Source organism: Numenius arquata, chromosome 15, assembly GCF_964106895.1.
Source record: "Numenius arquata chromosome 15, bNumArq3.hap1.1, whole genome shotgun sequence".
Lineage (NCBI taxonomy): Eukaryota > Metazoa > Chordata > Aves > Charadriiformes > Scolopacidae > Numenius > Numenius arquata.
The window spans coordinates 3,921,727-3,947,559 of NC_133590.1; the positions used below are offsets into that span (position 1 = coordinate 3,921,727).

Here is a 25,833-nt window from a genome sequence, read left to right on the forward strand (position 1 = left end):
TCCAGACTAAAAAGACCCAAGTCCCTCAGCCTTTCCTCATCAGAGAGATGCTCCAGGCCCCTCATCATCTCTGTAGCCCTCTGCTGTACCCTCTCCAGCAGTTCCCTGTCCTTCTGGAACTGGGGAGCCCAGAACTGGACCCAGTGCTCCAGATGGGGCCTCACCAGGGCAGAGCAGAGGGGGAGAATGACCTCTCTCGACCTGCTGGTCACACTCAACCTGATGCACCCCAGGATGCCATTGGCCTTCTTGGCCACAAGGGCACATATTTAAGTCACCTTAAAGTACTTAATAAGTTGAGCTAGAAACACCGTGTAGAAATTGTTCCGGCTACTTCTGTGCTGAAGCGTGGCGGCTCCCCAGCAGCACACGTCAGCTCGCTAGGACCGAGTCAGCGAGGGAGCAACGCTTGCCACAGCACGACACGGGCAGGGTTCTCAAGGCAGGCAGCTGAGCTGGGATTAATACCTGCACTCCCACAATGAGGAGTACGAGGCTGTGAGTGGCAGAAGGTTTCCAGAAGCACAGGTTTATTTCTTGTCTTATGACTGGTTGCTTTTCCCCATTGCCTTTGAGTGCGATGTTATTTTACGGCGTGGTGCATCTGCCTCATATTTCAAACACGTCTCCCTGCAACGTCAAAGTCTTGCCAAATGGGCTGTTAGCTGCGTAAGCTTGCTGTCGACCATGGAGGAGATAGTGCAAGATTCCGGGTGTTGGAAGGCCAGCTGTCCTCCCTGCATAACCCCTTGTGACAGGTACTGCTAATGGTAGGAAAAGGAGCCTTCATCTGCATTCCTGAGTAGGAATGGAGCCCCTCCAGCCTGGTGGGAATAATACAGTATATATCCTTTTGCAGTCGTACATTTACATAGAATATTCTCGTAGGGGACACTGACTTCAAGATGGTTTTTGGTAGCTTAGCACCTCTGAGGTTCCTTGGTCATGGGAATTATACAATAAGCACCAGCACTGACTAAAAATACTATTACTCAGAGAAGTAAGGGATTAAGAGAAGAAAAATGCACTTGTGAAGTAAAGCAAAGAACAGAAGGGAGGAAAGAACATGGGGCTGTGCATGGGAAGGGAAGGAGTGCGCCAGCAAGGTTCTGACCTTGCTAATGTTTTACTCTTTGCTTAGTAGCTGAGGACCAAAATGTTCTCCAGATACAAGGAATCACTAGGTTGTTCCTTGTTTTCTCAGCATTTCTCGCTCCTGGGAGGGAAAAGCATTAGAAATGGGATAGGTTCTTAGGTTATCAGTCCGAGTCCCAAAATTGTAAGTTATTTTTTGTAGTAATAAGTCTCAAGTTTGGTTTATTTATACTAGGTCGTCCGTTCTTCCATAGCTTATTCTGGAGAGAGGTTGCAGCCCTCGTACTCGTACCTGTACATGAAATACAGTTCATGTGAGGCCATAGGATTGCACCAGTGTGAGAAAACTCATCAAGAGGAAGAGATCTGTGTCCCTAGAGCTTGCAGTTAAATACTGGACTCTGCAATGTGTGTGCACGTGTGCTCTGTTTGCACTGAGCTTGCTCTGCTTTCCCAGATCCTGTACAGGTGTGTGAACACTGCCTGCTCATGACCTTGGAAAGTCAAGCCTTCAGGCAGTAACAGACAGTACCGAAAAAGAAAAAAGAGGAAAGAAATAATGATTTGACAGTCTGACAGCAACACATCCCCTTCGGGTTTGTGTGGGGCTGAGACGATCTGTGCGTGCTGGTGGTTAGAAATGCATTTGTGTTTGGATGTGCATGTGGCTGTATTAAATGTGCATGTGTGTGATATCAATAATAAGTAAGTATTATAGATATTATGCATGTTTAAGGAAATAGATGATTTAAAGAAGACAACATTTGGCAGCGGTTCAAAAAAAGAAGGTGGTAGTGAAATACTTCTGATTTGGACGCAGCTCTTAACAGCTGTATGTGGCTGCTCACCAGCTCCTTCTAAGTGCTATTGTAAAGTGTTACTGCAGTTTCATTGAGCCTGCACGAAGCGGGAGGCTCTTCCATGCCCTCCGAGCAAGAAAAGAGAAAGCCTTGAAGCCTCTGGTTTGAGGATGATACTTCAAGTTAATTTTCTGTGTAAGGCATCAGCTGCTGAGAATCTGAATTTTGCAGATAAACCCCACTAAAGAGGAGGAGAAAACAGAATATGGCTGAACTTCTCAAGTGTCCCTCAGTTCTGCTTTGCTACTCCTGCTCACTTTTCTTCTTAAAGCCAGAAAAAGATACATAGGGATTTGTGAAGTTAGGCATCCTGTGGAAAAATTCAGTGTCTCCGATTCTCCCACTGAGGAGCAGAAAATTTGTATTAGAAATCCTTTCCGCTTTGGCTACGTCTGTATTGCTACCAGGAACTTTAAGTCTCTAAATCCAGCATTGGCACCGTAACTGCACTGATGCAGAGCTCAGAAAAACCTCTCTGGAAATCTACCTGGGCAGCCAGCCTGCATCAAGCTGCCGTGGTCTCGGCCAGCTTGATGGTGGTACCCCAACCAGCTGGGTTAAAGTTTGCTCTGATGACTCCGTGAGAGCTGTGGTCTTCACTCACAAGTCCATCTATTCTCACCCAAGGAGGTCTCTCACCAGTTGACTTTTCCCAAAGAAACACTGCCAACTGCCTTATACAGGAAATTTTCTAAGCATGAATATTTAATAAGAAGGGATGATTTCTAAATTCTTCAGGCTGGAGCTGGGCGATCTCCTTGGTAATGGACCGTTGGACCCGTTTTGTATTTTACAGTCTTGTCACATAAAGTCATTCCATCCTTTTGATGTGTGCTCCAGGTTTGTCTCTGCAAATATAAATGTGCCTGGAGACTCCTACACAGAGAGTCTCTCCTTTGTAGGCATTAAAGGTCAGTTGTAAATGTTCTGCAGGAGCATGGCTGCGTTAAGGGCCACTCCAGCATGAACAGCTTGGTCTGTGTTTAAAAAGTGACAACTGGAGCTTTAGGAGAAGAAAATAACTTGTTCCTGGGTATCTTCTGGTGAAAGAAACTGTTCAAAGTCACCTCATTCATTTCACATTTCACTAGAATTGTTCTTTCATAGTCCTTGGCCATTATCAGTCATTCTGGATAAATGACATCCCACATCTCTTCCAACTTATGTACCACCCCAAAAGATGAATCCCACATTTATTTTACTTTATATTCAATGGGATTTTTTTTCTTCTTCTTTGGCTGAGTCTGTCATGATTAATAAAAACATAGAGCCCTGGAGCAGGCCAGCATCTCCTAGAGACTCGTCTCTCTCAATTTTCACAAACCCACTTCAGATACCAGTAAACTGCAACCCTTTTTTCTGTGGGGGTTTGCAAACATTAATGAACTAAGTCTCACAGCCAATCCCATATGCTTGAGACATCTTATCCCTTATGCGGCGAGGCATCTGAGCTACTGATGGATTTAAGTAAAACAGTTGGATGTGTAACCCTGGTTTGCTGTCGCTGCCATGTGTCTCGTCTGCAGAAGAGCTCCATCTCTCTTAACCTCTTTTCAGATGGAAAAAGATATTTTGTCCAGCAGCCAAAGGGAAATGCAAGCATCCTGGTGGAAAACAAGCTGTTTCAAAACCCTGGCTGCAAGCTACCCACACATCACAGTTGTCAGCCAGGCTGCACATGCATAGTTACAGGGAATAAAATAGAGAGGACCTTCTGTTCCTATTCAGAAAGGTCTCTACCCATTCACCTACACCAAAGGATCATCATCAGCTGCCAGTATTAATTTGTTCTCCTATGTGGGTTTCCAGCCAAAGGAGGGTAAAATAAGTCTAATTCTATCCAGCAGGAGCACTTGCAATGCAAATGCTAGCCCATATATTACAAAGCATTAATGCGACCCACTTCTAAATCACTTGGGGTGATTTCCGATTTTATTTATTCCTCCTTTTCTTTAATTAACTTCTGGGAAGAGAAGCTAAAATATAAGTATGGGGAAAATCAAATATGAGAAACAAAGCCCATTTTTATTTTGAGACTGTGCTGCCCTTGTAATAGCAGTTTATTTAAAGAGGAGCCTGGAATGATCCAGTTTAAGCAAAGCAAAAAGCTCTACTGAAGCCAAACTGTGTGTGGGTGTGCTCTTGTCAGGGCTCCCAGAAGAGGAGGGCAGGAAAGGCTGTTAGTCAGACCTCAGATATTGCAGGAGATGTTGGTTATTCAGTAGCTGGCATTTTTCCTTGGCATACCAGTACAGAGCCACTACTCTGGTGTACTGGGCCAGGGGGCATCCCATTGGGAAAATCCTCAGATAACCTGAGCTGCTACTCTTTTGTTGTCATAAAAGAAAATCCCAAGGACGAGGTGCCCACTGCAAGGGCCTGGCAGGTGGGTTAGGAACGAGCCTCTGCTCCTCTGCCTCATCTTAGAATCATAGAATCATAGAATTGTCTGGGTTGGAAGGGACCTTTAAGGTGATCTAGTCCAACCATCAACCTAACTCTGATAAAAACCATCACTAAACCATATCTCTAAGCACTATGTCAACCCGTCTTTTAAACACCTCCAGGAATGGTGCCTCAACCCCTTCCCTGGGCAGCCCATTCCAAGGCTTAAGAACCCTTTCTGTGTCAAAATTGTTCCTAATCTCCAATCTGAACCTCCCCTGGTGCAACTTGAGGCCATTTCCTCTTGTCCCATCGCCTGTGAGTTGGGAGCAGAGACCGACCCCCCCGGCTACACCCTCCTTTCAGGGAGTTGTAGAGAGCGAGAAGGTCTCCCCTCAGCCTTCTTTTCTCCAGGCTGAACCCCCCCAGCTCCCTCAGCCTCTCCTCATCAGACTTATTCTCCAGAGCCCTCACCAGCTCCGTTGCCCTTCTCTGGACCCGCTCCAGCCCCTCAATGTCTTTTTTGTGGTGAGGGGCCCAAAACTGGACCCAGCCCTCGAGGTGGGGCCTCACCAGTGCCCAGTACAGGGGCATCTTGTCATTCCACCTTGTTCTGTGTTTGCGGCAGGTCCCAGGCTGGGGTCTGGTGGCCTTGCTTTGTGCCACCTGTGGAGGATTGTGTTGTATGGGGTGGTCCCACCTCCCACCATTTGGACCCGGGCTTGAAGCCACAACAGTCTCCAGCCATAGCTGCAGCAGAGGAACAGTCAGTATGGGTCATAGCATATTACAGCATTTGCAGAGAGTTACCCACATGCTCGATTGTCTCTCGATGCTGTAGGTTTCTCAGGGTTCAGAAAGTCAGGCATAAGTATAAATCTTTGCATTCTCAGCTTACTTTTATAATCTGTTTAAATAATGGGTTTTTTTTTTTTCCTCAGTATATTGCTCTTTAACATTTCTATGGCAACAGCATACCTAAGGATATGTTAAATAAAAGTAATTTAGGTATTAAAGGCAGGTGATTATGTTCCTTAGAAAAAGAATCAAATGAATTGATGATTAGCTCTTGAAACAGCAGGTGAGACTAACAAAGAGGATAAGGTGCAATTCTGTTTCCACTGGTGGACTTGAATGTCTAAGCATCATCTTTCTTTGTTATATATCCACGGATTTGATTTTTAATTATTTGGCTTGGAGATAATAAATGATTGTATGTTATTTATAGAAAACTGCGTATTCCCAAGTTCTGCACTGTGAAATCCATATTTGTACTGGTTTGCAGTGAGCACCAGAACACTAATGATTAATTATATACAGGAATATTAATTGAATTTCATATGATGATAAATAAATTAAAGCTGAACATAGCATTTTTTTAAATTAAAAAAAAAATGTCTAGTTAGATATTTATTTCCTAGATCTATGAGAATTACTGTAGACGATAAAGAGGGCATGAAAACTTGGAGCCTGTGTAGATATTGATTGGTACGTTCAGGGTATATTTCAGATATTTACCCTCTGCTTTCCCTCTCCAAGGAGAGCTCTCCCTGGTCAATTCTTTCCATCGATTTCTAGTCTGCCTGCTCAGAAGCTGAAAGTGTTGATGCTGGTGGGGAAAGTACAAGAACAGCAATCGATTGCAAATACATTTTATGATACTCTGCTTCCATATTTTAAAGGGGAAAATTTATTAATGGCAGCAGGTCTCCGATTTTCCCTTTTAAATATATCTATCAAACCGAGAGCCATTTGCAAACTCCTGGACGTTTTCATTTTCTCTGAAGTGACCCCTTTTTGTTTTCTCTCTCCCCGCAGACAGTGAAATCATTCCTCCCGACTGCCTGCGGCCCCGCTCCTTCACCGCCATCCGCCGGCCCTCCCTGCGGCGGGAGACGGAGGACACGCGCCTCTCGGTCAGCCTGTGCGACCTCAACCTGCAGGAGGAGACCTTCCACGTGACGGCCACCACGTGCCCCATCCCGCAGAACTCCCTCAACTCCCAGCACTCCCACCTCCTCCCCTCCCAGCTGGAGAGCGACCTCCGCTTCCACCACCTCCGGGGACCCCACGTCAAAATCCTCGATGACCAAACCGTGGCCCGTCTGGAGCACGCCCGGGAGGAGAGGACTTTGGTTTTCACCAGCAGACCCCTTCGGATCAACGAAACCATTTTCGTCAAAATCAACAAGTCCAACGCCGTGCGCACGGGGACGTTGTCCTACGGGGTGACGTCCTGTGACCCCAGCACCTTGCGCCCCAGCGACCTCCCCTATAACCCTGAGTCCTTGGTTGACCGAAAGGAGTTCTGGGCCATCTGCCGAGTCGTGGTGCCCCTCCAGAGCGGAGACATCCTGGGATTTATGGTGAATTCGGATGGTGAGCTGCACTTGAGTCACAACGGTGCCGGCACTGGCATGCAGGTCTGCGTGGACTGTTCCCAGCCCCTCTGGATGTTCTTCGTTTTACACGGCGCGGTCACGCAAATTCGATTGTTGGGTATGTCAGACTCCCTTTTTCCAAACCTCATGTGCCACACAGCAAGGGGGACATACATCTCAGGGGAGGGGTGGAGGGAATGAATGACTCCCTCCTTGCTCTAGGATCAGGTGCAAATTTTATTTTTATAAAAGGAGGAAAAAAAACCCCAACAGTCACATGTGTAGCACATGGATATGAGTTACAAGACTTGCCTCTTTGCACTTCTCTAGCATCCTTCATGGTCTCAAAGTTCTTTTCAGATAATGAATTAAGCCTTAGAGACCTCCATTAAGGTACAGATGAGTCACCACTGACCTAGGAGAAGCAAGGAAAGGGGAGGAGAGGTGCTTTGGGCTGAGCTAATGTAGGGTATGGCCAGCAGGAAAAATGAGATCCGATTCCCTTTTCTGTGTGTTAGATATCATCTGGCATGACCGCTTGCCAAAAAGAGTGGTCCCCTTGCTTTCCCCGGGCTGGTACGTGAGAGGCAGGCTAGCAAGCAGAGAGGAGGCCCTGTGCCTCATGATCCCAGCGGTGCATAGAGCGTGGCACTGAGCAGCTCAGCAGGAGAGGGGGCTCCTTGTCCTCCAGCCCCATTTAAGGCTTGAGCGTAGCTCATACAGGTTGATGGACCTCTGAAGAGCTGGCCTCTTTCCCTTGATATTTTCTTAACGGAAGTACTTCATTTAAATGCTGAAAGTCACAGTTTGAAGCCGTGGAGGGAAAAGCCTTGAAATAGCACTTGCTCAGGATCAAATTTACTTTTTTGTGTCTGTGTATATTGGACACAAGCATAGGTTGTTTTTGGCCTTGAATTTGGACCATATCATGGTTCTGCTGGTGTCAGTGTCAGAAAGTAAATTATGGATTCTGAGAAGATGATGTAATTCCTGGTACTCCTCTAACTGGAGATGATTTAAAAATGCTCCTTTCCTGTTTATACAGTTATATTCATATAACTTCAAATATACTTATATTACTTTTTGCTTCAAATTAAAATGCCCCTCTTGCCAAACAGGAAAAAAACAACAGCACCTAAACCCCAAAGCCAACCAACACCTCCTTTTTTAGGATTTGTAGACAGTCTTTGAAGATAAATTGTTGTGAACATACAGATCTGTCTGCTGGGTCCAGTTTACCTTAATCACAGTATGAAGTGCCCTATATAATTTGCTTAAAGTTGACCATAGGCCTGTGCTGTGAGTGTTTTTTGGCTGTTAAAGGCTCACAGATGACAAATGTAATACTGTAGTTTATTTCCAGGAGCTCAGGACTCAATCCTTGATAATTTAGCCTGATTACATTTGTTGTGGGTACTGTACATAATCCATGGCTAGCTCTGCTCTCCACCAACATGTCATTGTGCTAATGGCAGGTGAAGTCAAACAGATCCCAGTAAAGTAGGAGATTAAATGCCCCTGTATACGTTAGAAGGAAAACATCCTCAGGTCATTGAGCTGCTGGTCAAACTAAGTCATCAACCAGTGCTTCCTTTCATATGAGATCACTAATTCTGGCAGTTTTGCACAGAGTGAATACCCTGCTTGCAATGTGTCCTGAAACAGGGCAGGGAGGATGTGCCCTCATACAGACTTCAGCAGAGCATGGGCTTGAACACAGCCCTCCCGCGTCCTGGGCAAACCTCCTGCTATGCAGACCCTGTGCCCACAAGTTCAGACCAAACCAGTATGCTCCCACTCCCTGTTTTAGAGAAATCAGCATTTGGATCTATGAAATGAAATCTGCTGAGCTGGAAAACTCCTCACTACCTGTATTTGTGACCACATAACAGACTTTTCTGGCCTCCGTCACTGGAGGAGAAGCTGAAAATGGGCTATTGTTCTTAAGTGAGATGTCAGTGAAAAGAACCTGCGGGGTGTACGGCTTTATCCACACAGCTTTATCCACGTCGGTTTGGGCAGCAAGCTGCTACCTCCCAGTTAAAAGCTATGAAACTGGAGCTTGCCTATAGTCTTTGACAGCTATTAAAATACAAATAGAGCTTTTCAGACCTATGTTTCCAGTATAACAGTGCTGGGAGCAGTACAGTCCCAGTATGAGTACAGTGGAGCTGCCCAGGGAAGGGCACTGATGCTGTCCCAACACTGCACGTCTCTGCAACTGCAGTAATTATGTGGCTCAGCAATATCCCGACAGAAGGCAAAGAAAATAATGAACTCCCATCTCTAGCTTTTGCAATGTGATTAGGGAGGCGATGTGCACTGTTTGCATTGCAGTGGAACAGATTATGGTGCTTGCCGTAATATCTGTCATTATAATATTAGAAAATGGAAGAAGAATATAAAGTGTTCATCTTTCTAATGACAAGCTCCGTCTTCAGAATGCAAACAAGAGTAATTTTGTGTGATCTATCCTTTGTAGTCTGAGTTTTACATCACGGGAGAAGACATGTTTATAGTCATCTTTTTCTACTTTTAATGGAAAAAGTGAAGTTCCATATCCTTGAAAGAAATGACACACAAATACTGCAAGAGGCATAATTGTACCAAACCTATCTTAAATAGCAGATGTCATTCTATTTCTGGGGGCATACCATTATTAGATTAATCAAAGCAATGTCACACAACGTTAAAAGAACATCAGTACTACAGCCAACTATAAAATGAAATTAAAGTTGCTGGGTTTGCTTCTTCTCCAGCTTTTCTGTTTTATTTGGAGGATGGAGAAGGTGGAGAGCAGCAATGCCACTCTTGCACCTAGGGGAGGTTTATTTTTGACTCAGATAGCAAGATGGCTCAGGGTATTGAACACTGCGTACTACATTTCACGCCTTGAGATTACTTAGCTGGTCCTGACCCAGAGCAGGACCAAGCTTAGGTCTGCCCTGACTTGTGGCTTTACCATAGAAGCCGACATTTGCTGACCACAGTCATTCCACAGTAAGTATTGATATTTAAAATATACAAGTATTTATTTTCTAATCTAGGTACCAGGGGAGACCATCTCTACCCAGGCTGATGGTCTTACGGAACTCTGTAGGAGAGGAGGGGAGTGTGGGGTTGGTTTGATAGTAAAGAGTTCTGACTTCTGTTTCCATCTAATCAATCCGGCATCATATACTCGCAATATATTTGCTGTAGGAGAAATAAAATAGCAGAAAATAAAGACAAGGTTGGAAGCATTATTTGTCTTTATGTCACCCCAGCAAATGAAAAATAAATGAAACCCAAGCACCTCCATAGCCTGTAGAGGCCACAGTCATCTGCAGTGGGAGGTGGAAGGATGTCAATTAGTTGCAAAGAAAAGGTTAAAAGGCAGCTTGACCACATGAAGGGAAGATAAATGAAAGAGGAGGGCACTTTAATATAGCAGATAATAGCATAAAAAAAAGTCAAGCTGCTGGAAAATGGAGGGACCCAAATTTAAATTAAACATAAGTGAGGGTAATTAACAACAGGAACCAGCTATTGAGGGAGGCAATAGATCTTTTTGTCAGGATTGGAAGCCTTTCTAAATATTTTACATGTAAAGTGCTGGCCTTAATTCAGAAATTCTGTGGGTTATGCACATAGGACAACCAAACAGAAACCCAGATCATTAGGCATGTAGAAATGAAACAGTCTTTGCGTATCCTTTAGGAATTCCATTAGTTCAGGCTTGGGTTGGTTTTTTTTAAGGCATCGTTCCTGTACAGTCGACAAAACCAGCCTATTAAATTTGATTTACTGCTTTCAGCTTTTGCTGGTAAGCATTTCAGCTCACACACAGTTTTATTGACAGCTCTGAAAGGCTGAAATGAGCCAGTCTGGATACATTGGTCTGGTTTTGGTCTGGTTTTGGTGGTGTAATTCATTTATGAAGTTAAATTGATCGACCCCATAAGGTTTTAAAATGTATGACTCATGTCTGGAGGAGCTATCACAGCAATAAGTTTATATATTTAGTATTTGAGGATCCAAATGGTTGCGGATATTCTTTCATTTTCTTTTGTCTCACAGTGAATCACCAGCATGTAAAACATCTTCCTTCGTCTCCTTTATTTTGTTGTTTTGGTGTGGTTTCCCTTGTGAATTTCATCCTTTCCAGTAATTTTGAAATTTTCTTTTGAGCAATGAAATAACATGTTCCATCAACGGTCATACTAATGAAGCCGAGTTGCCAACTTATCTGTGTCCTTTCTATCCATGCACTCGAATTACTCCAGCCCCACCAGCACAGCTGCGCGATATTGCAGCTCTCTGGATGTCTCCTCATGCTGGCCAAGAGCCAGCATCAGGCCTGAAAAAAACAACCCAGGAGCCAGCATTCGGTGTGGATAAATCCGTATTCACATCCATGCTGGATAAATGCAGAGTGTGTGTGTGGGCTAAGCTCTCCTGCCTCCTTTACCGTGAGCATTGAGTTGGGGGCTCCTACTCAGCTGCCCATTGCAAGTTATTTAGAAATCAATTGCTGCTGAGGTTTCCATCCTTCTTTCAGACGTTCGTGAAATTGGGCAATGGGCTCAAAACTGTGCAGGCAAGGAAGGAAGAGCTGGCCAGTTGCTCCCTGACTGTACCAGGACTCCAGCATCCCATGGCAGAGCACCTATCTCTTCCAAAAAAGTTCTCCACTCTGGGTGCAGTTACATACTTTGCTCATACCATTAACTGCTGTGAGCATGCAAAATATTAAATTACCCATGGTGCAGACAGCAGGTACAGTTTATAGAAAAGTCTCTCACACAGGCAGGGAGAATCCAGGATTTTGGTTCTTCAGCTCTATATTTCTAAGCTTCTCTTGTTTGAGAGAAGCTGGCTAGTTCTTTGCGGCAGTAAATCACAAACCCTTACCTCTGATCTCAGATGTGGCCAGTAGGTTACTCATTTGGGAACCTGATCCTTCTCTACCCTGGTTCTTTCCAGTGACATGGAAATTCCTGAAATGAGTACAGCACAAGGGAAACCTGATAAATGCATAACATTGTTGCATAGAAATGCATATAATGAATTGCTTCCTTTAACAAGTGTTCAATTAGAAGTGCCCCAGAGTTTTATCATCCATGTTTTGTGTTGGTTTTTTTGGGTTTTTTTGGTTTTCTTTGGGGTTTGTTTTTGTTTTTGTTTTTTTTTTATTTTGGAAGCATGTTGCACTGTTGTGGAAAATGGACTCATTAAGCTGATTGGGATCTAACAGACCTGTGTTGTGTGGAACTTACTGTCGGGAGTTCCTATGCACTGCAGGGTATGTGGTATTTTATAGCATTAGAAACTAGGGGAGGAAGGGAGAGAGTTAACATTCAGTGCCTCTTGGAAAGAAATCCTCTTGTATTAATTGATGCCTCTTCATAAACCCTCCGCTAATGCATGCTTTTATCTTTCATTGCAAGTGAAGTACATGTTACTGATGTTAAGTTGTAAGAGCTCCACAAGACCGTTACTGTGTCCATAACTTCTGGGCTTGATTCTAGCACTGCACAGGGCTCTTCATTCATGCCCTCTGTTATGAAGACAGGCTGAGAGGGGTTGTTCAGCCTGGAGAAGAGAAGGCTCCAGGGAGACCTTATAACGGCCTTCCAGTACCTGAAGGGGCTACAGGAGAGATGGGGAGGGACTCTTGATCAGGGAGTGTAGCAATAGGACAAGGGGTAATGGTTTTAAATTGAAAGAGGTGAGATTTAGATTAGATACTAGAAAGAAATTCTTTCCTGTGAGGGTGGTGAGACTCTGACCCAAATTGCCCAGAGAAGCTGTGGCTGCCCCATCCCTGGAAGGGTTCAAGACCAGGCTGGATGGGGCTTTGAGCAACCTGCTCTAGTGGAGGTGTCCCTGCCCAAGGCAGGGGGGATGAAACTCGATGATCTTTAAGGCCCCTTCCAACCTAAACCATTCTATGAATGTATGATTCTGTGTTTTACATTCATGGTTTTAAAGGAGAATTAGCACAAAGGGAAGCTGTTGTGTTAGAGAGGACAGATTGCTTAAGAACTTGTGCCTTGGAAAACTGCACAGTCACGGAGAATTGGATGCAGTCAAATGCTTGTCCCTTGTGGTCAGGGTCAGCAATGTCAGAGTTAATACTTGCTTGTGGCACCTTTGTACCATCCAGCTAAAGATCTCATCACAGATGACACATAATTAACCCACACTTGCCATGGGTAAGTCAGTGAGCATTAGCCTGTGTACTGAGGTATCGGCCAGCACCTGGGAAAAGGCTGGGCAAAGCAAGAGGACACCCTCTAAGTGAAAACCACAGAGCTTGCAAATGGCTTGTCCTCTGCACACTGTCCTCCACAAGGGCAGAAATTATTATCATCACTAGGATAATAAGCTATCTCTGGCTGCAGTGAGATGTTCATAGCAAGTGATATATAGATCTCCCTTATCTTGTAATGCCTTTGCCTGCCTACAGTGAATATAGAGGATATGGGATCATATACCAGCCTCTTTGAATAGCAGCTTGTCTGTCAGGACAGATAAAATCTGCCTGTTCTTTGAACTAGCACTGGCATGAGTGAGTTATACTGGCTACTGTGAGAGTGACATAGCAGACTAAACTCTTTCTTTTCCTTCTTGGTCAGATGCCTTTTCATCCCACAGAAGCTCAGAGCAGGGCTGGCCAAGAAAAGTGAGAGTATTTGTTTCCTGTATGCATCTGCCACCCTATTCATACATGTCCCTCCTGGAGAAGCGCAGAGCCTGGGGGTGCTGGGACAGGCAGCAGTATTCTTTTGCTCACAGAACCACTTTTGCTGTGGTCTCCTAGATACTCGGAGCCAAATGGCCTTTTTGAGGTGGAGCTGAAAAAAGTACTGTTATGAACAGAACCATTTTTCATCAGGGTAATTAATATCTGTGATCTTTTAAAGGGCTTTGTGGATTGTTTTTCTTAAACAAGACAAAAGCTCCAACTCTCATTTTTTGTGCCGTTCAGCTATTTAATCCAGGCTTCTTTTTTTACCTGTTATTGATCTAAGCATCTGTCTGGGTGCTTTGTTGGTCTGGTATTTCTGAGGTTGAGAGATGGAGCCCCGTTAGAGGCTCTTTAACTTCAGTTCAGCTGGATGTTCATTGCATGGTGTCCATGCCATGAGGATTTTGCAGGATGAAGTGCTGAGTAGCCACTGAACTTCACCTTTCAGGTCAGGAAAGATGCCTTCTAAGTTTGCTGTGTGCTCTTTGCTTTCAGACGGCACATTGGGCTTGGGCTGTGAGAGTTGCTGGATCAAAAACTTCTGTGGTGTCTGGAGCGTTCGTATTTCTCCTGCTTAATTGGAGTGTGCATATGACTGCAGGATGGTAGTAGATGTGCTGGTGCCCTGCTGCCCTTCTGGACACAGCAGATGATAGCAATGCTCCAGTGAAGCCATAAAGCACCCTCCTGTTCTGATCCACATGAAAGTCTGAACTGTTGTTCTCCATGTAGTTTGGATCTAACTTTTTACTTCCCTGCACAGTGGTTGTCTGACACCGATCTGTAAACACAGGCCTTATGGTTTTGCCTGCACAATCTGCCAGGCTGCTTTTTGACCTATTTCCGGACATTTCTGTAGCATAATGCAAAATCCCTTATGTTTTCATGGGCTTGCAAAGAACAAAATGTAATATTGTTCTGTTCGGAGCAGTTTTAAAATCCCCCAGGAAGTACTTGAATGCAAGAAACCCCATGGATCATCAACTGTTGTTGGTCACCTGAGAGGCAGAGATGAGTTGCAACATAGAGGCTGGGCTCTGAGAGCATGGTTGGCCAAAAAACATCAAGCCCAAGGGGAAGGAAGCACTGGTTTCTGGTCAATGCAGTATTGTTCCCATCACCGTGGGAACATAACAAATGGCTGTGTAAATACATGTATTTTATAGCATTCAGAAATGATGGATATGCTTACATCCTTCCCTGCCATTATTGTTGATCTTTAACTACCATGTGCCCAGGCAGCTACAGGTGCTTTGTTCCTTTGTTTTAACATGACGGATTCAAAAGTCCCTGTTGGGCAAGACCTGAGTGGCCCTGAGGGACCAAATAGCTCTCTTGCAGACTTGGCTGGAGGCAAGAAAATCTGATCACGTGCAGAAATGTATAGGGCTGCTCTTTGGAGCAGAGAACATGCTGTGGGTAGGGCTGCCATTGAGGCTGTCTTGTGGAAACTGTGATATTTGCAGCTCTCTCTACAGCTGGTGGAACATTTGCATTAGCGAAAAGCGTTTACTGAAATAAAACACAGAAGGATTTAGCTCTTGCAAAGCTTTCTTGATAAAACACACCTTTGAGTGGATGTGCCACTGATAGAATACCAAGGTTTCCAGTGTCAGTGAGAAGGGAGAGGTATTGGTCTGATGTCTGCCTGGGGAACATCTAAAGAAAGAAACTTCATCTTTCTTCATGGGAGAAGACAGAGGAAAGTACCCAGAAGATCTCAGTACACTGTGTCTTGCCACCAGCTTGCAAGGTCAAGAGAATACACGTTCAGTGTAGCTTCAATATGGGCTTTTGCTCTTGTAATATGCAAAATAGCTGTGTAATTCCAGCAGTCTGCATTCTCTAATAGTTAAAAGTACCTCTCTACCTTTTTCTGGAATGGGAGGATGAACAGAGGAAAAGTTCTACACAAGCTACATCCATGAGCAGAAAAAAAAAAGACATATGTAGGAGATTTTCCAGTAAAATAATAGTGAGGACCAAAATTGACATCCAGGTTCTTGCACACGGTTATTTATCAAGGGTGTTCACATACTAGTGGTCACTAAAAAACCAAAGATCTGGAATAGATAAGATTAAGCAAAGATACAACTCATTACATGGTTAAGTTGCTCTAGTATTCAGGCCTGGTAACATCATGGCTCACTTGCACTGCAGGGGTCCACGTGTTATGGGATGGACTTCTACAGGCAAATGTTCACATGAGCTCAGTACACACAATTGTGCCAGATTTTTGAAAGAACCTTGATCCTATTTAGATAACAAAATCAATGGCCCTGATTCATTCAGAGTGTTAAATGTGAGAATGGAGCAGTTTGTGAGATAGGGGAATTATTTTAGCTGGCAGGCTTAAAAATCTGGCTCCTAACAAAGGGAAATCAAGTTGATGGTTTTGCAAGGCATCTAAATGACTATGACTGTCAGGTGCCCAGTGCTCACTGGACTAAAACGTATGAGAAGTGCACAGCTCTCTTGAGCACCCTTAAATATCGCAGTTGAAGTCTGCAGCCAGATTTCAGCAGCTGTTCTAATCTTTTCCACTGTGTGCTGGAAGCTCTGGGACCTTTGGATGGATGGAACAACATTGAAAATCTGTGATTACTGTTGGTAATTACCTGATCTTCATTAGCTGTCCTATTTCTGCAGCAAAGGCATTATAAAAAGAGAAGGGGCTGTCAGTGTGCTCCACGTGATACTCAGCGTGTAGGCAAGTCAATGTGTTGCAGAAGACTTTATGTCCCTTAGAAACTATGGCAGGAGGCTCCCGTGTTTTGTCTTTTAGGTAGAATATTTAGTTAAGATCCTGGCATAGTCCTGAAGATGGGTGTGGGTAAGGAAAGCCCATTAAAAAGGTGAAGATGATCAAACTATGTGAGCTGTGAGTTGGACAGTAGTGGTCATTTACTGACAGCATCCTGTACGACAGGAAAAATAAATTTTACATTGGATGGGTTCAAACCAGGGAAAAAATTATAGTTGTGGAGTGCAGACTGAATGGTTACGCATTATTTTTATAATGCTTGTGAAATAATCCTTAAGAGCCTAGACAGGTGATGCAAATAGCAGGAGGTGAGTGAACTGCCTAAGAAAGTGTTTGGTATTGCCAGACAGCATTCTGGGGGCAGCAGTCATCATATTCATTCCTATTTGCAGCCAGCAAACATTGGGTATTGCTCATTAGTTTCTTTTCTAACTTGAAAGCAGTCTCCAGACTATGCAATACCACATGTCCACTTCAAAGCAGCAGACATTTTCAGCCTGCGGAGCATGGTGTCTGCAAGACTTCCACAAGCACAGTCCCACTGCTCTGACAGAATCGTTGTGCTCACAGGCATTCTGGGTTAAAATCTGAAAAAGTGCAATGGGACTATATAATGTTGAGTTTAATTATGGGGGGGGAAGGGCTAAAAGAAGGAGACAGAAATTTAGTAAAATTAGTTGAGTCTTGCTTTTGTCTCCTTATGAACATGAAGACTCTTCCCCACACTGAGACAGTATGAGGAATGCCCTGGTAAAATCCCAAGAAGTTAATGGGTACCATTGGAATGGGCTGCCCAGGGAAGTGGTTGAGGCACCATCCCTGGAGGGATTTAAAAGACGGGTAGACATAGTGCTTAGGTCGGAAGGGACCCCTGGGAATTAGCTAATCCAACCTCCCGCTCACAGCACAGCTAACTTCCAAGTTAGCAGTAGACCATGTCCAGTCGTGTTTTGAGTATTTCCAGGGACAGCGATAGCACAGTGCTGCCAGGCTCCTGCTCCAGTCCTTAACCAGCCTCATATGACCCTGGATTGGCGCAACCTTTTCATAATGGGACGGCATTGTTGATTTATGATCATCTGGTGACCTCCAGCAATCCCCAGGCTTTTTTCTTTAAGACAGCTGTATTTCTAATTGAATGGACTAATTCCCTGTCCTGCGGTTGGATAGCCGATTATCTCTGCTTAAGTGCTGCATTTTGCATTTGATCGTATTGAATGCCATCCCATTTATTTCTGACCCTATTTCCAGTTTGGCAAGACCATTTTGAATTGCAAACCTTTAGCAGCCTTTCCTGGCGTGACGTTGTCTGTACATTCCATGGGAATGCTCTTGTCTACTGAAAATATAATACTCTCTTTCCGTTTGTGGGTGGACATACAGATTCATTTATTTGCACCTCTCCCAGAGTGATGACAGAAGTGCAGAGAAAGAGTCAATCTGCATTGGATTTTTTGCTAATAATTGGACTTTGCGAAGATAAAACAGCAAATGGAATTGATTCAAAATCCATTTAAAGGTGATTCCAGCGTGTTCAGCATGTTTGAGATCAAGCATGAGACAAGTTATCAGCAGAGATAATTTATCTGGGAGCTTTAGAGCGGAAGAATGTTTCTAAATCAATATTTAAATTAATTTATTTAGAATTATTTAATTTTTTTTAAATCATGGTTTGAAAGCTAGCTCTTGGTGGGAGCTCTGTGCGCACAATGAGCATGTTTGGCCTTGAGCACATGTATCTGGTTTGAGTTAAGCCAAGCTGGCCACACTCATTCCGCCCTCTACATGATCTCATTCCGTGCTCCTTGTCATGGTATCTGCACACCATCCAGCAATGTATTAACAGCCTGAGTAACGTGTCTTACGTTGATTATTCTGTCACCAAGGGAGAAGTGTGTCTTGTCTGGTAGGGAACTCAGATTGTTTTAAACAAAGCTCTATACTTATGCTGGAGAGAAGTCAAGAGCTGCGCCTTGCGTTAGGAAAAAGAGCTGGGAAGGTGTGTGCTGGCCCCTGGGTCTTGGGTAAGGCCATTTTGGGACTCAGACCAGCTACAACCAGAAAAGATCCTGCACTGACGAGCTCTCCTTGCACTGTGGAGAGGCCAGCATGCTGCATCAGTTCATACTCACACAGTTCACACTCGGGGCACCTCCAAATTCTCCTATTAGTCCAGGAAGAAAAACGCTCCTAAATAGTCTTTATTTCGCATTTAATGACATGACCAGGTTGGTGTTAGAAATGCAATGTGCTGGGTGTCAGTCGAATGGAAGAGATGTCTCCGGGCTGCAGGGAGGAGAGAGAAGGCTTGAAAAACTTGTTCAGCTGCTCAGTGTTCATATTTGTTCTGTGTGCAGTGAACAAGCTGAAATCTGTGCCCCTGCTGGGCCTGTTTACAGTATGTGTTACCCACAGGGCAAGTTTTCTGCTACGGTCGGTCATCTGTCAGATTAGAGGGGAAGGGCCATTGCTAGTGGCTGTCATTAGAGGCTGCATCATTCTCTTTGCGCATTTACTGAGCTCAACTCCAGCCTCAGCTCCCGTCTGCGTGATAAAGGAGGTGCCTCTCTACAGCGTCTCAAGCACAAGAGCCCCAAAGACCTTTACAGAGGCTAGTTCAACTTCAGATTGTGCCTGGGAGCAAAGCGCTCCTCATTTGAAGAGGAGTAAAACTGAGGGACTGAAGGTTGAAGCTAATCGCTGCTTCTCCCATATGCAGCCCTCAGAACAGATTTTGACCCAACCATGACCCCCCCACCCCCAGTCCCTGTGCGACGCTTAAACTGCTCAGTCTTGTCCTGCTAAAAAGAGCAGGCGAATCTGGCACTGGCTGCTGCTGTGCTTTTGCATTTTTTTTTTGCACAACCCACAGTTGGAACTTGGAGTCCCTGCTTCCCAGGTTTGGTCCTCCTTGGCTTGGTAGCCTCCCTGCAAATAGGAACTGAAGGACCTTTCTGGCGCGTGGGGTTTTCCTGGCCTCCTACTGCTGCTTTTTCTCTGGAGAGTAGCCTCCGACTCATCAAGGACACTGCGGATCCAAGCCCTCTGTGTCTCTCAGCTCCTTATATGGTAACACGAAGAAGTCTTAGCATTTTAGTTGTGATTTGGAGTTACCCTGGTTGTCCTCTCAGCTGGGGAACTAGAAACTTTAACTTTAAAACCATAGGCAAACTATTTTTTACCACCAAGACACCATACCTTAGTTCATGCTGCTGTCTCACCACTGTCTTACTGAGGACCAGGCTGCATCGTTAAGAATTAAATTCCCCTACAAAACCTTTGCAGCAGTTAGAGTTTTAAGCATTCCCATTTTTTTCCGTTATGGAAGGGGTTTTAAGATACTTGTTGTTATAACAGCAGAAGAAAGAGGCTGAGTCGAAGGGAGGGTGCCAAGAAGGCTGTGGGGCAGAGCTGGCTTTTCTGACAGACCACACTAACACAGGGGTGATGGTGGGCAGTGAGGGCAGGAGGCAGTGGAGCTGGGGACACCTAGAAGGGACTCGAAGGGGTTCTGCACTCTTGAGCCATCACGTTCAGACATGCAGGGAGTGGAGAAAACATTCCTGAATGGTGGGAGAGGTATCTTTGTTCATCGCAGAGCCAAATGCACCTTGGTGACTTACATCTGACAGAGGCCACCCTACAAAAGAGGCAGAGCAGTGAGCAGAGATACGTTTTCCTGATTGCCAAACCCTCATGCTTGTCTCTAGGAAGTCCTTGGGTGACTTTGCATGAATTTGTCGGAGCCTGGAATGATGCAGTTTTGTGCCGGGTTAGCGTAGAGTGCTTTGACAAGGTGATACGTTCTTGTGCTGGAGTCCAGCCCACCCTACTGCAGGCTGTGTCCTCTACTGGCAACAAGCCCATCACTGGATATAGTGCCGAGGGGGCATGTGAGCATAAAACCATAAGGAAAGTAACTGCACTTAATGACTTGAGACACATTTAAGGGCAGAAACAAAGCGTTATGATGACTAAAGGAGCTCCAGCAAATTTCAGGGGCTGTGGGAGCTCAATGTCTCTTCAGGACCAGCTGCTAGCATTTAAAAAGGCGTATGAGGGTTTCTTTTCCTTTATGTCTTCCCTAGATTTCGTGCTGATGAGACACAAATCCTGACAAGTGCTGAGAGCTGCACTCCCTGCCGCATATCCCCAGTGCCTCGTCAGCCCCAATTTTTAAAAAGTAACTGTGGGTTTCTTTTCTTGTGGTGCAGGTTCCACCATATTAGCCGAGCGGCTGGGGCTGTCCACACCAAGCTCGCCCACGTCGACACCCAATTCCCCCACCGTCCTCTGTAGCGGTGTCTCCGACCCCATATTGTCTACATGTGGCTCTGGCCCCCTCTGCAGCTCTATCAGTGGTAAGTGTGGTGGGATCCCCCAGAAAGGACCCCCCCTTCTGCCTCCCTCTGTTCACTGCTGCGCTGCCTCCCTTCACCATCTCAGGCTTGTCTCCCAGAAGGACTCTAAAACCACAATGATCAACAGAGTCTCCCGTCAGCTCCCTCGGGGAGGGAGGGAGAGCCTCTGCAAAGGCTATTTTCAGTCTGTTTTATGTGGAAGCTGCTTAGATGCCTAGACAGCAATATTTCTCTAACCCTTTTCATCATGAAAGGTCCCGAGGGACGCAGCAGAGTTTCTGTTACGTGCGCGGCCCTGTGACGCACAGCTCCTTCTGGAGAGCTGCGTGGCAGTGACGAGTTGCACACTAGCTGAGACTGGAGCTACGGGTATGCCTTCAGCAGCCCCCCTTTCCCTCTCCACACACCTTCAGTATTGATATTCCTAATATGCCAATGAATTCCAGTGAGATTTAGATACATGCAGTAGAAAATGATAGGCTGTTCTGCAGCATTTTTAAACCCCCAGGCACCTGCATGATCCTAAGGCACTGATGGTGGGATATATAACTTAACAAATCCTTGTCATTGTTGTCCAAACCAAGTGTGTTTTTTGCTGAAGGTACCCATCAGTCTCAAATCTAATAACTGGTGATAACAAATATTCAGATTTTTAATGGGTTTTGGGGGAAAGAAATAGAAATGTTATCATTATCACAGAATCATAGAATTGTCCATATTGGAAGGGACCTTTAAGATCATCGAGTCCAACCATCAACCTAACCATGGTAAAAACCATCACTAAACCATGTCTCTAAGCACTATGTCAACCCATCTTTTAAATTCCTCCAGGGATGGTGTCTCAACCACTTCCCTGGGCAGCCTATTCCAATGCTTATGTACATGTAGACATGTATCTTGCTACCTCATCTGGCTTCATTGGTGAGGCCTCATTACAAGTGTTCCACAAGCATAATTACTGCAGTCCCCCCTCATAGCTCTCAAAGCAATGACCTACTATGAGCTAGATGCTGTCCATGTGGGTACAACCCTATCCCTGTCCTGAAGAATCCACACAGGGTGATTTGTAGCCAGGCATTGTGGTCCCACACCCTTGGATTGGCCCTAGAGATGAAGCACTGCTTGTCTTGGGAGCTGCTGCTACCCTGTGCCACCCAGCCTCTCCCTGTTCAAAGCAGATGTCTTGATCCACCCCCTCCTGATTTTTCCTCCTTTGTTAATGTTTAGACAGCGGTTTGAAAATGTGAAACTGCTCTTTATCCCTGCTGCGTGGGAACAGCTGTCTCTTGGTTTGCTCTACATGGGCAGCAGATCCCAGCAGATGCTGCCTTTCTGTCGCCCTGAGCCTGTGAACCAGGGCTCAGCGAGTGGGACAGTAGGTCACAGGAAGGAGCCCTGATCTTGGAGCATCCATTTCTGCTAGGGCATGGCTCCTCCCTCAGGGCAGAAATTACCCTGGGATGTCAAGAAGCCTTTTATAAGCAGCACGAGTGACCCTGTTCTTTGTGTTTCAGGCACAGCTCCCAACTCTCCCATCAGCTTGCCTGAGTCACCCATCTCTCCGTCCGTCTCAGGGCCCTGGGGAGATGAATGCACCATCTGCTACGAGAACATGGTAGACACGGTCATTTACTCCTGTGGACACATGTGTCTCTGCTATTCATGTGGGCTGAAGCTCAAGAAGATGGCCAACGCTTGCTGCCCCATTTGCAGACGGGCCATCAAAGATATCATCAAAACATACCGCAGCACTTAGAGCAGCAACAGATGCGGTGGTGGGGACCGGGTAGGTGGGGAGGAGGCTGTGAAACACCACAGGTCTTGGTCTCTATTCATCACCCAGGAGATTCAAAAACCATCACCCACCACCACCCTGATCCCCTCTTCCATGGACAACAGATGAGACGAGCTTAGACGCTGCTCTTCTATCCTCCAAGCAAGCCCTGGGGCTGAACTCCAGTGTGTCAGGGAAGTTGCGATGGACTACTCTCCCCAGTGGATTTTAAACTTTATCTCAAAAAAAACCCAGCTGGTGCAATCATCCCTTTTCTACACCATGCGCAGTGGAGGGGAGTCTCCAATGTTTAGCAGGGGCAGTAAAAGGTTCAGTGCTACACATCTCCTTCAAGAGACACCGCAGGTGCAGAGGACAGCTTAGCAGAAGAGGAGAAACAAGCAACACGTTTCCACGTACAACCGGCCTGACTGTAGGAAGCCCCTTAGAAAGGACGGAGCGAGGCAAGCTTTGACCCAGTAAACAAGGTGCAGTGAGCGCATTCACAGCGGAAAGGTTTCAGCCAGTGCAGAAAACGACCCAGGATTCGTGAAACAAAACCCCACCCCATGGCTGCAGGCAGAAGAGCAGCCCCATGGCAGCCCCTCAAGGACTGTCCCCAGCTCCTCCCTCGCTGTTCCTTGGCGGAGGCATTGATGGCAGGTCTGGCAGCCAGCACCGGCACTGGCCTCGCTCCCTCCCAGCAGCGTCCAGCCACCTCCTGCCACCATGCTGTTGCACGACGAGCGGCTCTCCAACTCCACCACCACCCGTTTGCTGTGGCTTGTCCCCAGCGGCCTCCACACAGCAGGAGGGATTCGGCAGCATCTCTGCCCCCACGGGCCTGCGGTAGAGGGAGATGTGTCTCCCTCGCCTTTCCTCCCCCTACCATCCAGACAGCACTTGTGAAGGAGAAAATAAAAGAAAAAAAAAAAAAAAAAAAAAAAAAAAGAAACAAAACCCCCAACCCCACTGGGGAAGAATGTATAAACCCACACGTCTGCGGGTTTCATGGTAACTTTATCACTGTGCTTTACGACAAAACCAGCCAGGTGGTACTCAGCCCTTCACAGCCGGCCCGCTGGCAGGACATGGCTGTCCTTATGTGTTAGGAAGAGAGGAAAGAAAAAAAAAATAGCTTGAGGGGTTCGATTTGCCTTGGTTTATTTAAACAACTCCCCTCCTGCCCTGGTTGGGAACCCCACTGTCCCCGTGGTGGGTGCCTACGATGGCAGCCCCCATGGTTGCTGTGACAACCACTTCTCTGCCATGGCTGCCGGCCTGGCCCAGGGCTGCCGATCCTCAGGCCCAGGCAGGGTGGCTCCGCAGCAGCCAGAGCTGCCTGTGTCTCCACCAGCCCCATCCTGGTGCCTTCCAGGGCCACGCGGCAGGAGGAGATAGCGTCTGGGCCCTGAGGGGTGATCAGGGCCGGGGCGCAGCAGCAGGGCCGTTCGCCATGTTGCTCATCAGGCCAGGCCAGGGAAAGCCATGGAGTTGCCCCCTTCCTGCCGAGCCTTTTCCTGCACCCCAGCATCTGGCCGCTGATGGGACATGTGGGAACAGCACAGCATAGGGACAAAGGCATTTAATAGACACAGCCGCTTGCTGCAGGGGGCATCATGCCTGCCCAAGGCAGCAGGCGGATGAAGGAGCACTCGCAGAGGATGCTCCCAAGAGCACCTGGAAAACATGTTCTTGCCCTGTCCTCTTGAAATGAAAAAAAAAAAAAAAAAAAGAGGCTACTAGCTGGAGAATGCATTGTAGAGCCTTTCTCTGAAGGCGCCGCCATCACTGCAGCCTACCATGGGGGTCTGCAGCCACCCCCAGCCCGTCCCGGCGGGCAGCAACTAACTTGAACGCTGATATTCTGGTTACAGGGATTTACGTTGTTTCTTTGCATACCTCTTACTTACACCCCTAACCCAGCCCTGCCCTCCAGGCCGGCTGACGAAAGCCCCTGGGGGCCATGGCTCCAGATGCCCTCGCTGAGGGGTGGGAGGAGGCCGGGTTGGTAGAAGCTGGGGGGGTGACAGCAGCCATGCCAGCAGCCAGCCAGCCTCCAGCCTGCCTGAGGACAGAGCCCTGACCGGCAGACAAAGGGAGCCCCTTTCAGTAGTGACACAAACTCCCGTGCAAAGATTTTGGAAAGGCGGCACCTAAGGGGTAGGGAGGTGCCGGTGGAACAGTGGATGTGGGGAAACGTGCAATAAGCAGCCTCCCGAGCCTTCACTACGCCAGTGGGACTGGTTCCCCTCCACGCAGGGCAAGCCAAGGGGTACATTTTATTTTTCAAGAAACTCCATCCATGGGTACCAGTGCAGTGGTGTGAATTCCCTTTTCACCTTTCAAATTCAGAGTGTTTTAATATATAACTGTGTTTGTTTTACTATGGACCAAACTCTAGGAGTTAGCAGAAGCTGAAAGCATCCCCCAACATCTGAGCTCAAAATATCGGGGTTAAGTCCTGCTCCCAGCAAACCTGGCCTCCGGTTGTGAGCAGGGAGGAGAGCCAGGCTCTCTCCAGGGAGACAAAAAACAGCAAAAGCAGTAACAACAATCCTAACCTTTTGTTTTGTTTGACTGGTGTAGGTTCCCACGTACCTCCGTGTTCTTGTGTCATTTGCATTTCATTGCTTTACTTTTAAGATGTTTTGTGTTCTGTTTAAAGAGAAGAATAACTCATTGTGAAAAATTGGATAACTGTGATTGTGAATAAAGTTGATTAGGTATCCTGCAGAAGCATGGGCAACTGAGTATTTACCATTTCCCCCAGTGTATCAAAAGACAATGTGCAGTGCAGAGGTGAGAGGTAAGAGCAACAGTGGTGCAAGAGCCTCTTCCTTGGGGGCAGCTGGCTGGAGAGCCCAGGCTTTCCTCCAGCACATGTGGATGAGGGGGACCCCATGCACACCAGCACAAGACAGAGAAAAATGTGCTGTGAGGAAACCTAGAACCATGCTGCTCAGCCTGGCAGGGCCAGGTAAGGGGCTGAAGATTAGGTAGATCAGTGGCAATATACCCCAGCTTTGTAGTGACACAACAGTCCAGCACCCAACAGGATGATCCCAGCCATGAACTGAGCAACATGTTGAGAAGGCCCAGTGACAAGCCGTGGTCTGGCCGAGGGAGATGCTGCGGCAAGTTGTAGGTACTCCCTCAGCATGTAGCAAGGGACACAGACTCCAAGGGGATTTGGATTCTCCAGAGTGATTTCAGCTCCTCCAAAATCCAGTAGCTTCTCTGCTGCAGGGCTCTGCTCAGGAGCACACCTACAACACAGCCATGTGAGATTTCCCCTCCATCCTTTCATTCAGCTCTTCAGCAGATGAGACAGTGGCTGGATCACTCTCCTGTCACAGGACATATTTGAGTTGGCATCATCACCCTCGGTGTGGGTGATCTATCTTCCAAGGGACAGGCATGTTCCAGGAGAGGTGTCCTCAGCCCCTCCAGCTGAAGCTATTCCACTCTAACAGCTCC

The 25,833-nt window shown here is 46.4% G+C and overlaps 1 protein-coding gene across 1 annotated transcript in view; it reads left to right on the forward strand.

Annotated features, from left to right (window-relative positions):
* Nucleotides 1-22,335, forward strand: part of NEURL1 (neuralized E3 ubiquitin protein ligase 1) — a 164,313-nt gene extending 141,978 nt beyond the window's left edge. Inside the window, exons 4-6 of the mRNA XM_074159063.1 lie at nucleotides 6,159-6,839; nucleotides 20,433-20,579; nucleotides 22,094-22,335. Of these exons, the coding sequence (XP_074015164.1) occupies nucleotides 6,159-6,839; nucleotides 20,433-20,579; nucleotides 22,094-22,335 (1,070 nt within the window). The remainder of the gene's footprint in view (nucleotides 1-6,158; nucleotides 6,840-20,432; nucleotides 20,580-22,093) is intronic.
* Nucleotides 22,336-25,833: the final 3,498 nt, after the last annotated feature.